General features: G+C 39.1%; 1 protein-coding gene across 1 annotated transcript in view; it reads right to left on the bottom strand.

The window, feature by feature from the left end:
* The window catches only part of ctnnal1 (catenin (cadherin-associated protein), alpha-like 1), a 237406-nt gene that overhangs the window by 49286 nt on the left and 175626 nt on the right, over positions 1-12494 (bottom strand). Inside the window, exons 8-9 of the mRNA XM_030147833.1 lie at positions 7055-7141; positions 3384-3542 (exon numbers count right to left, since the gene is read on the bottom strand). Of these exons, the coding sequence (XP_030003693.1) occupies positions 3384-3542; positions 7055-7141 (246 nt within the window). The remainder of the gene's footprint in view (positions 1-3383; positions 3543-7054; positions 7142-12494) is intronic.

Raw genomic sequence — 12494 nt, 5'->3', positions numbered from 1 at the left:
ACGCAAATTCACAGCAGCACGTTTACCTGAAATTATGTCTCCGGGGTTAAAGGGTTAACCGTTATATCTGGATTAATTTTACAGTTGTATTCATACGTACGCCAGATTTTTTTCCTCCATTGTACATGTTAATGGTTAAACTCATTTAGTCATACTTTTCAAAAGTGAGAGACTCCATTTAGTGTATAGTAGTGATCAGTGGTGTAGCGATCCTTGGAGAAGTGGGTATACTCTCACTAAATTTTTTTTTTTTTTTTTTTTAAAGTAGTCCAGAGAAACACCCTGTTTTAGAAACAGTGACATGTCAGACTACTCTGTTTAGTTTACCCAAAAATCCATCAGTTGCTAATATAAAATTAGCACTAATATAAAACATAAAACACTAAAAATATAAAACACTAATATAAAATTATCATGACTTGATCAGGAGTAGTTTGTCGGTATTACTGGTCACACAAGCAGCTGCATGAATGGAAATACAGGGTGGGGAAGCAAAATTTACAATGAACATTTAGTTGTTTTTTCTCAGCAGGCACTACGTCAATTGTTTTGAAACCAAACATATATTGATGTCATAATCATACCTAACACTATTATCCATACCTTTTCAGAAACTTTTGCCCATATGAGTAATCAGGAAAGCAAACGTCAAAGAGTGTGTGATTTGCTGAATGCACTCGTCACACCAAAGGAGATTTCAAAAATAGTTGGAGTGTCCATAAAGACTGTTTATAATGGAAAGAAGAGAATGACTATGAGCAAAACTATTACGAGAAAGTCTGGAAGATACTATTAAAGAAGAATGGGAGAAGTTGTCACCCCAATATTTGAGGAACACTTGTGCAAGTTTCAGGAAGCGTGTGAAGGCAGTTATTGAGAAAGAAGGAGGACACATAGAATAAAAACATTTTCTATTATATACATTTTCTTGTGGCAAATAAATTCTCATGACTTTCAATAAACTAATTGGTTATACACTGTCTTTCAATCCCTGCCTCAAAATATTGTAAATTTTGCTTCCCCACCCTGTATATTCAACATGAGGCAAACATAGGATAATGTTAGCCTTTCATAACGTTAGCCTACTCACACAGTTTAACTATTGGTGACAAAAACTCTTCTCTAAATGTGCAGTCATATGTCCAGCAGTTTAAAACAGTGACTCATTCTGAAACCACCTTAAAACTTACCTCAGAATTATGTATTCCATGAAAGTAGGTTCTCTAATATGTGTCACTCAGTTAAAAGACATTTATTCTGCCTTTCTTGTTCTTATTTCCAATAATCGTGCATCTTTCAATGAGACGTGCAGTGACCTGTCAATCAACTGGGGTGGAACTGGCAACTGAGGTGTCCAATCAGGTTCCAGAGGTGGCTCTGGCGCCAAGTTAGCAATATTTTCCTGGGCAATGACCTGCCCTACTCTGCCTCTGACTGGCTCATCAGTCCTCATGCCTAAAGTTAACCAATCTAATCAGTGAAGGTACTGAGTACTAGCCAATTAGAGGCAGAGTAGGGCGGGTCATGGCTTCACCATCCTTGGGGAAAACATGGGTAACTTGGCTCAGATACTACTCAATGGTGCGCATCAGGGGGATTTAGAAGTGGGTATACGCAATGATGACTGAAAAATAAGTAGGTTTACTCCATATACCGCCGTCACAGCCACTGGTTGTGATCAATCTCAAATTAGACTGACGTGAAAGCTGCATAACTTCTTATGTAACTTCTCAGACTGAGGTTGCATTGGAAAAAAATCTGCTCTGTACCTGACGCAGGACCACAAAGGTCATGTGTGTGATCCAGATAAAAGTGGCTTTTCGCTCATATATGACTGAGATCTGTTTGTTTCATGAGTGTGAACATCACAGATCACATGGAGCCTAACGCTTTAAATTCTGAGCTGCGTCGCTTCCATAGGCATCATAATCAGACAGTGATAGATCTTTTACTGAAGGAAAAAGCAGATCTCAGCTCTAATCTGAACTGAGCACCAGGGCTGGGACTGTGAATATAGCCTAAACCACTGTACTTTCATCTCTGGAGACACAAGTGGGCTCATTCATTAATTTCAAGCTGTATATATCTTCCATGACAAAGTGTTTGTGGCATTCTGCTGATAACAAAGCAGCTCCCTGGAGTTTTCTGCCATTTCCACTTGAACATTTCCTCTCAAAACTGTAGACTCCTAGACATTTGTATCACAATTATGCATTCAAAAATAAAGCTTCTAACACATCTCCAGGGTGCAGGTGCATCATATCAGCTATATATGGCAGCATTAACAAGGCATTCTGTATAAACATGGCATTTATTCAGTTCAGTCTTGTTTTATTTATACTGCACCAATCATAAGGCATTAATAGCTCAAGGCAATTTGCAAAAACAAATCAAGGCCTTAAAAATACAATATACAGAATAAACCAAATAAGTCCTCCTATGACAAGCCCATGGAACAAACATTATGCAAGAATGAGACAAAAATTTAACAACTTCTGACTTCATCATCCACATTTTGCCATAATGTACGACATTTTTAGACAGCTCAAAGCCAGTATGCATTTGTTTGCATTTTGTAATGAGACGCTATATATTGTGACGGCCTTTACAAAAGTCAATGCATTCTTTTCTTTATAAAAATGTAATGATAGAGTGCATTATATAATAACCGACCAAATGGATGTCTTCCTCTGTACACATTATTTTAAGTGTTTTAACCACTGAGTAGTTACACCAGACTTTTCTTTCAGACTGTTTCTTTGGATTCAGCTTTTGATTATATTCTATTATCTTTATTATTGTAAAAATACAGCCAAATTCAGGAATTTCAAAAGCCAGCTAAGAGAAAAAAAATCCTTCATCCAGGATTGACGTTTATTCACGGCGCAGCAGGACCACTAACAGCTATTTTCATTGTTGATTAAACTGTTGATTATTTTCTCGATCACATTCTCAGGTCAAAAAGTGCTTCCTAAAACCTTGATGTCCTTAAATGTTTCACATGATCCACAATAAAGAAACCAGGAAAGAACTCAGAATTGACAAATTATGTTTTTTTTTTACTTATAATTCACTTAATAGAAAGGAACTAATCAAGGAATGGATGGAGCTGCTAAAAGAGCTATTCTTATATTTTATAATAACCACCTCTGCAAGTAATACGTTATTACAATGTGCAGGAATTGCACTTTAACATTTATTACAGATTGCACTGATGCTGTGTATAAAACAATGCATCACATTCCTTTAAAATGTGAGTGGTATTGCATAATGAAGTGAAAATGAGTTATACTTGGTTATTATTCCATAATACGGTGTTTTTACATGATGCATTGTTCCAGTTCTTACCTAGTGTCCCCTCTCCCGACCCCGTCCCCGCCTACCTCCACCAGCTGCTCCTTCTGCTCAGTGAGCGTGCGTGAATATTCGGCCACTGCCTCCAGGTTTCCCTCTGCACCTGCAGCTTTGAGAGCCCGCAGAGGCAACTGTTCACCGTGAACTTTGAGTAAGTCTGAGGCACGACTGACTGCCACCTTATGGAGCTGGAGGAGGAGAAAAAAAGAGGACAGAAATCAAAGACTGAATTGTGAAGTAAGCAGACAGAGGAATCATGTTTGGAGTGATGTGGGATGAGAAAGTAGCGTAAATGACAGTGGATGTTGAGATGGCAGTGAGGCAGGAGCAGACAGACAGACAGAAATTCAAGCAGTTAGTTTTTCTTCAAGGTTGAGAATTTTCATATTTACCCAAGAATAACTGTCTGAGCTATTGCACATCCTAAAATGACATCATCTAGACAGTTTGGTTATTTGTTTGTTGTGGAGCTGTTTTTATTTTGTTTTTATTTTTTGTTTCTGATTTTTGGTTTATTTATTCTTTTTTTCTGTTGTTGGTATTATCATTGTTATTGTAATTGTTTTGTATTGTGTGCTGTTATTGATTTTTGGTTTTCGTTTTGTTGTGTTGAGTGTATGTGCATCCTGTTTGTTGAGTGAGTTCTGGGAAATTGTTGGTGCTTTGTTTTTGTGTTGTTGATGATCCCAGGAAGAGTAGCTGCTGTGGTGTGCAGCAGCTAATGGGGATCAAACAAATGAACTAAACTAAACTAAACCTGGCCAAGGTAGCAGCCATACAAAGTCCAAATGACATAAAACACATGCATGATACACAATGAACAATAAAACACAATAACAACTATTCAACCATAATGGCATCAAGAAAAACAGTGTCATTCCTCCTTCACTGCATTCTCCATGATACTTTTAAAATCATTAATAGAAATGAATGTATGTATGTATGAATGTATGTATGTATGAATGAATGTATCGTCAGGTCACCAGACAGCTGGTGACCTGACGACTGATGTGGGAAGGAAAAGTAAAAACAGGACAAATGGCCCTGTATCTCACTGGCATGTTCTGTCAGGAATCAATATCTACTTGAATTTGCGAGGCTGTCAGATTCTGCTGCTATGTTAGAGTCCTGTAGTATTGATGCAGAAGACTAATCTCCCAACAGAAGTGGATGGTACTTTCACTAGAGGATAACTCACATGTGGAAAACCTTGTGGCGAAATTGAGGCTAAAGTTGGGATTTTATTTTCGTAACAAATTGAGTTTTTCTTTTAAAGTAAAAAAGAGTCTTGTTGCTGCGACTTTTTTATCAGTATTGGACTATGGAGATGTTTTATACATGAATGCTTCCGCTCAGTGCCTACAGAAGGTTGACAGTGTCTACCATGCTTCCTTGAGGTTTATCACCAACTGTAAAGCATCGACTCACCACTGTGAGCTGTATTCGCGGGTAGGATGGCCTGCTCTGAACACCAGAAGGACCAACCACTGGTACTTGTTTATATACAAGGCCATACTTGGCCTCTTGCCTGGCTACATATGTACCTTAATTGACAAGAGAAATTCTGAAAATTATTCTCTTCGAACAAATGAGTGCATTCTGCTGTCTGTTCCATTTGCCCGTACAGAAATGGGTCAAAAGGCTTTTAGTTTTTCTGCACCTCATGCATGGAATCAGTTACAGAAAGACTGGAAACTAACTGAGTTGATTTCTTTGAGCACTTTAAGTCCAAACAGAGTTCTTGAGGCCAATTCCATATCTTGCACTTGCTTTTCTTAATCTGCCTGTACATGCAATTTTTATCATCTGTTTTTGTCGAGTGTGTGTGTATGTTGTATGTATTCTTGTAACTATGTGTTGCGTTGCTGCCTATCTTGGCCAGGACACCCTTGTAAAAGAGGTTCTTAATCTCAATGGGACATTTCCTGGTTAAATAAAAATAAATAAATAATTAAACCAAAGTCCATATATGACTTCCTATCAGTGCTCAATAGTAACTATATTGATATCTGTCACCATTTCCATGTTATAAGCCATCAAAATATGGACCATTATAAGTAAAGGCCAATTTTTAATCATTCAAAAGTTGTCTAAAATTCAAATATCAAAATTTCATAAAACTGTGATCACTTTTTGTAGACATTGTCCCAAGGAAGCTACATAAAAATTTGAAAATAATCCGACTAGTAGTTATGGAGAAGAAGACTGTTGAAATCTAAACAATGGTGACCTTGAGTTTGACCTTTTAAGGTCATTCAAGGTCAAACGTCATGGACCCAAATGAAAGTCCATATATGACTTCCTATCAGTGCTCAATATACAAACAAGAAGTTAAGGATATTTTTAAATTTTTTTTGCTATTTTTTTCAGTTGGGATTCTTGCACAGCGCTTTTTACTTTTATGTGTGTGAATTGAGTTGAAACACATTTTTTTAATGACCAGACATAGTTTTATTTACATATGGCAAAAATGAAAAAAAAAAGACAAAAAAAAGAAATATCCTTTACTTTTTGTTCGTAGTGTATATTGATATATCTAACAATTTCCATGTTACAAACCATCAAAATATGCCCCATTATAAGTAAAGGTTTTTTTTTTTTTATATTTGAAAAATTTGTAAAAAATATATTAAAAAATTTAAATTTCTCAAAACTGTAAACAAACTTTGTATACATTGTCCCATGGAAGCTACACAAAAATACTGAAATGAATCCGACCAGTAGTTTTATCAGAGAAGAAGTTTGAATAAACTGCTAACAATGATGACGATGACGCCTTGATCACAGCTCATGGCCGATCAGCTGGTGACACAAAAAGAAGCTACTGTGGCTCCATTTTAAAGGCGTGTCCATGACCTCTTGGAGGTAGTTCTTAAGTTTAAAATTTATTTTGACTTTAAATCCATGTACCTCAATGATTTAGAAGAACTCAAGTGTACTAAGAGAGATAAATGTTTATTGAGACTACTCTTAGTAGCAAGTAAGAAGGTCCTGTCCAGAAAATGGCTGAAAAGAAACAAACCTACTGTAAATGACTGGATTAATGTAGTGTACAGTGTATATGTTATGGAGAGAATCACATTTAAACTGAGATGTAATTCTGATATTTTTACTGAAAATTGGTCCAAGTGGCTCATTTATGTTGTAACTGTGAGGTCGGACTTCATATAATTTCAATGGACCCTCAAACTTTACCGTAAAGTAAAAAATTAATATGGGTATACAAGTACATTGATGTAAGTGTGGACTAGATGCTGCTCTAATATTGGACTCTCCCCCGCTGTCTGTTTTGTCATTGTAAGTATTTGTGTTATGTTTTACTCAAAAACAAAAATAAAAAGTAAACTAGAAAAGCACTCGGAGAGTGCAGACCTCTGCCAAGGCAGATCAGTCATGTCCCCCCGCCCGATCACCACCAAAATTTAATCATTTGTTCCTTGTGCCAGTATCAACATTTCTGGAAATTTTCATCCAAATCACTCCATAACTTTTTGAGTTATCTTGCACACGGACAGACAGACACACAGACAGACAGACAGACGAACCAACGCCGGCAAAAACATAACCTCCTTGGTGGAGGTAACTTTAAAAAAAAAAAAAGGAGCTACAAAGACAGAACAGCAAGTCATCTTCTGGAACTCCATGCATCTATTTGTACTGTGAGGGCAGACTGGCACAGCGCAGACAGACTGCTGCTCACCTCACGTCTGAGGTCGTTGACACCCTGGCAGGTCTTCAGGATGGACACCTCCATGTCCTCTGTGGCCTCTTTGGCGTGGACAGACTGCTGCTCCAATCAGACAGAGACAGAAGGGAATACCAAATGAGACCAAACATACAGTCACACACTAAAACATGCACTGTGATCCAGAACAGTAAGGAAACCCACAGGAGACTAAGCAGGCATTATCTTATAATTACCAGTTACTATCACAACTGCAAGAAAAGATCCCATAATTATAACATCATGTATTATGAGATCAGGACCTTGTAATTATAACTGTCATCATTGTGAGAAAAGTTAAGTCTACTTATCAATCATTGTCACATAACATGGAAGCTATAGAGGAAAAAAAATCAGATCATAGGAATGGTTTTAATTAAATAAAGAAGCACTGACATAAGAGATAACCTTTTCCCATACTTTATTAAAGGAGTGATATTTAGCTTTTTTTATTAAAAAAACATGGAATTATGCATTTTAAGACATTTCCCTGTGGTCTACATAAACTGTAAATGCTCTGCTTGGGTCTGAATTCTTCATTAATTCAACTCCACAGGTCCATCTTCAACCCTATTTCTGGGTAATGACACTAGAAAGGTCGTTTTGAGCGCTGGCCCTTTAAATGCACATGAGCCACTTCAGGCCCCGCCCCCTCCAGGTTGTTGGCTGTGCTGCTCTGTCCCGTTCAACCAACAACTGAACATTTTAGGTAATCTGCTCGAAGTTTGGAAATATTTTCAGTATGGACTACAACCGCTGCTGCTGACAAACAAGTATGTCGTACTCAGAGAAATGTTCGTTGGAAGTCTTGACCTTATATGTGCAAATGTCGTGACGTAACTAGTTATAGACGTAACGGAATTAAAACGGGTTGTAGAAATCCACTTGATTTTGCCAAAATGAATATAAACATAGCTCTGCAGCACCTGGAGGGTTCAAATTCAAACTTTTGGAACTATTAGGGTCCAAATACACAAATAAATGAACCAAAGACTAATAAAAGTGGGTTTAGCAAAATATGACCCCTTTAAGAGTTTCACACAAAATTCCTTCTTCTTCTCAAGGTCTGGAAAACAGAGATTCCAAATTTCATAGTTTTTCAGAATTTCAAGACCTGCACAAGCACCCTGTTTATGTTGTAAGCATGAACAGCACAGGTACACTTAAGAGTTAAAACCTACAAACCCCAAGACTTGGACTGAGAATTGATAAGAAATTAACAATTCCGATTCCATTATCGATTTTGCTTACTGATCCAATTCCTTATCGATTCTCTTGATTCTCATTGGGTGAGGGAATAAAAGAGTACAAACGGGTGTGTTGCATTAACTGTCTTTTATATTTCCATCTCTGCACAGAAAATAGAGCATAAACAGTATGTACGAATAATAAGAACAGATGGACCCAGTTCGGGGGGGCACCGTACAGTGAAAGTGAAACTTAAGATGCTTCACTAATTCCGCCATGTCTCCCGTTGTTGGAAACTTCTATTTGAGGGGGCAGGATGTTGGTTGCCCCCACCAGAACCGGGCCTGGATGAACACCCTGGTGTTCGCTCTGCTGCTAGACTCACAACCATCACTAAGTAGTGAATCAAATACGTGACATTCCTGTAAATGAACTGCATGCTGTGGACAAATGTTTGAGCATACTGGAGGGATTTCCCCCTTTTGAAGAAATGGAAGCTTTGCAAGTAGGGATGGGAATCGATAAGAATTTAACGATTATCGATTTTGCTTATCGATCTGATTGTTCATTAATTCTCAGTGGGTGAAGGAATAAAAGAGTACAAACGGGTGTGTTTGCATCAACTGTCTTTTATATTTCCATCTCTGCACAGAAAATAGAACATATACAGTATGTACAAATAATAATAATAATAACAGATGATGCCGGGCCCAGTTCGGGGGGGGGGGGTTTTACTAATTCCTCTGTGTCTCCCGTTGTTGTGTGCCTCCTTTCCTTTCCCCTACCTTTGGAAACTTTTATTTGAGGGGGCAGGATGTTTGTTGCCCATACCGGAACCGGGCCCGGATGACGCCCTGGTGTTTGAGCTGCTGCTAGATTCACAAGCGTCACTAAGGAGCGCATCACATATGTGACAATCCTATAAATGAATTGCATGCTGTGTGAACAAATGTTTGAGCATATTGGAGCGATTTCACCCTTTTGAAGAAATGGAAGCTTTGCAAGTGTTCCCAGTGGCCCTGGTGTCATCTTTTCGGAGTGTTTCTGCCTTCAACGTTCTGACCAAAACAATGCAGTGTGTGTGTGACGTCATCATGCATGTGCAACAAAGGCGGAATCAGTAAGTTAAATTGTTAAAGGTGGGGTATTAGGGTATGTCAAAAATCACTTTTCTCTTCAGATCATGGTGTTATTTAAACCAGTTAAGCTCCAACATATAATAGCCTCACCCAAAAAACATTTCAGCAAAATCCGTCAATGTTTGACCCCCCACCACCACCACAAAGTATGAAGGGCCCATCCAAAAACATCCAAAAACACCAAAAAATGCTGTTTTTAAATGCATTACCATGCTTAATAGATACTAAAGTGCCTAAAGTAAACACATCCATACTGCGTCACATGTGGTGCCTGACTGAGTCTGCTGTGGTACTAAGTCTGTTTTATAAAGAAGTACCAATAGAAACCACAGCAGCCATGGCAAGACAACTGCAGTACAGAGAAATGAGGGCTACTGTCTCGGGCGACACAGTGGTGCAGTGGTTAGCACTGGTGCCTCACAGACAGAAGGTCCTGGGTTCCATTCCAACACCAGTCCATGGGGGTGGGACCTTTCTGTGTGGAATTTCCATGTTCTCCCCGTGTCTGTGTGGGTTCTCTCCAGGTACTCTGGCTCCTCCCACCATCCAAACACATGCACTGATAGGTTAATGGGTTAATCTAAATTGCCCATAGGTGTGAATGTGACAATGATTGTTTGTCTCTATATGTTCAGCCCTGTGATGGACTGGTGACATGTCCAGGGTGTACCCCGCCTTCGCCCCTATGTACCTGGGATAGGCTCCAAGTGACCCCCATGACCCTAGTGAGGATAAAGCGGGTTCAGAAAATGAATGAATGTCTCGGAGCTATCTGTCGTTAATGAGGCTGCAGAAAGAGGGGTTCAGGACATCCAAGATGATGCCAATGCGGCCATGGATGGAGCCCATAGAGGGAACATCATCTTAGTGTCTGATTCTCACAGAATCAAGCTACCAGAGCTTCTCAAGAATGAAATGTCAGAGAAACAATAGAATGAGTAATATTTGAATAAATTGTGAAATGCACATGTATAAAAGTATGTCCAGATTATCAGAACCATGTCATCATTAAAGTCTGTGATTTTTGTAACCTTAAATCTTAAACATTGTGATCTGAAGAGAAAAGGGATTTTTGAGACGCTCTATGGGGTATGAGATCTTAGAAAAACTGTTTGAGCAAGCTACATTTTGAAAATACTCAATTCAAAAGTCCAAACCCCTTTCTTCGGACATCCCCCCGAAACCACGCCTCAAGAGTACTGGCACGCACGAGGGTTCACGAGCACTACACAGATACAATTCACCGGCTCTGGCGGCCCCGATCCATGCATTCCTCATTCAGTCTCCTCCAACACCCCCGCTCTTACAGAACAGCCCCAGTTCAGACCTATCTGACTAACGATACATTTCCTACTGATTTATGTTAGGGACAAAACAGTTTGCCGGTGAACTTTCCATCCTAATACAGGGTGACCCAAAAAAACGGGAATTTTTGAAGTGCATATTGGCAGACATGAGCAAGTGGCAGCACTGCGAGACAGTGACCTTGAGTAAGTAAACACACCCCCATTTTAGTAACCATTGGCGGCTGTGCGAGAATTGTTCAGTAACCGTGTGATCTCAAGATTCGGTAACGTTCCCTGGCCCCCTAGATCACCAGATTTGTCCGTTTGTGATTTTTTCTTGTGGGGTTATCTCAAGAGTAAAGTGTACACGACTCGACCAAGAACTCTGGATGAGTTAAAACAGAGAATTCAGGATGAAATTCACAGTATCCCAGCTGAGATGTTGCAGCGGTCAATGAGGAATCTCAACAGCAGATTTCAAGAATGCATTCGTACAGGAGGACGCCATCTACAGGAAGTAATTTTTAAAAAATGAAAATTCCATCATTGTTTCTTAAATGGCATGTTTTAAGGTTTCAATTGCTATGAATAAAATATTTTTCTTCCATCACTCTTGGTTTTATTGGATTGTTAAAAAGTTCCTGTTTTTTTGTGTCACCCTGTATAACTAATATAGCCAAGCTCTGGCTCTGGCTTTGTTTCCTGTACAAGTGCTCCGAGCCTCTGAGAACGCACGATTCATGCACGCAGAGGGGTACGCACAGAGGGGGGAGGGACAAATGACAGTTGAGTTTGATAGACATATCACATATCACTGTTCAATCATTTCGATTGGGTGCTTAAAATGACTGGATGGTGTTTTTTTAGTCCTGTCCATTCCACAGGTGACTAAATTTATAAATTAAAGCAATATAGTAAAAAATGCTCCAGGAAAACATCTCGCACCCCACCTTTAAGCATGCTAGCAAACACGACTCCAAGGAATCGAGCTACTGGGAACCAGTTCTCAAAAAGAACCAGTTTTCGATTCCCATCCCTGCCCAAGACTAATTCAGATGAACTTGTTCTGGCCTTTTCAATTCCCCACATCACCCCCGACTGTGAAGGTTAGACGAAGCATCACTGCAGAGCTGTGCAGAAGCCGTTTCCCTGTGTACCCTGAACACACTGAAAATGTTTGCAATGACAAACTGGAACATAATGACCAGTGTTATATAAGTCCATCAATTCTGAAGGCCACGAAGGCTCTGCTGGATGGTGGCAAGAAAGTGAACCCTACGTGATGATTCTTGCTCAGATGAATGAGTCGAGGTAAATGTCTTTATTCAGGTGGGTTATGTCCTGTTGTTCCAGGAGGGATGTGTGAAAGAAAGTGAGTAGGCAAAAGGAATGACTGAATGAGAGAGTGAAAAAATCTGAATGTGTGTGGGAATGCTTTTATGAGTCTGCGGTGTGCTGCAGACACACAAGCATTATCTCGTTTGTCATTGGAAAAGTGTTATATTATGTTTATACCCATAGCAATTCTTCATCATTATTTATACTAATAAGTCACTCAGCCCACATCCTCTTTTATTAAACTTCCTTCTTTACTCAACTGGTTATTTTTCAATCAATTTATACACAGAGGTGGCACAAGCACACATTTCCTTTACAGATACTTACATAAAAGCCGACCGCTGTAAAAGTAAAAGTTCTGATTCAACAAAAAGTGAAAAAGTACATTCTTTGAAATGGAGTCAAGGTACAAAAATAAAAATTCTGCTTTTGAAGGACATTTATGGCAGCTGTGGGTGTGCAGAG

Source organism: Sphaeramia orbicularis, chromosome 11, assembly GCF_902148855.1.
Source record: "Sphaeramia orbicularis chromosome 11, fSphaOr1.1, whole genome shotgun sequence".
In the NCBI taxonomy this organism is placed as follows: domain Eukaryota; kingdom Metazoa; phylum Chordata; class Actinopteri; order Kurtiformes; family Apogonidae; genus Sphaeramia; species Sphaeramia orbicularis.
The sequence above is the reverse complement of the archived record's forward strand: the minus strand, read 5'-3'. Positions and strand labels throughout refer to the sequence as shown.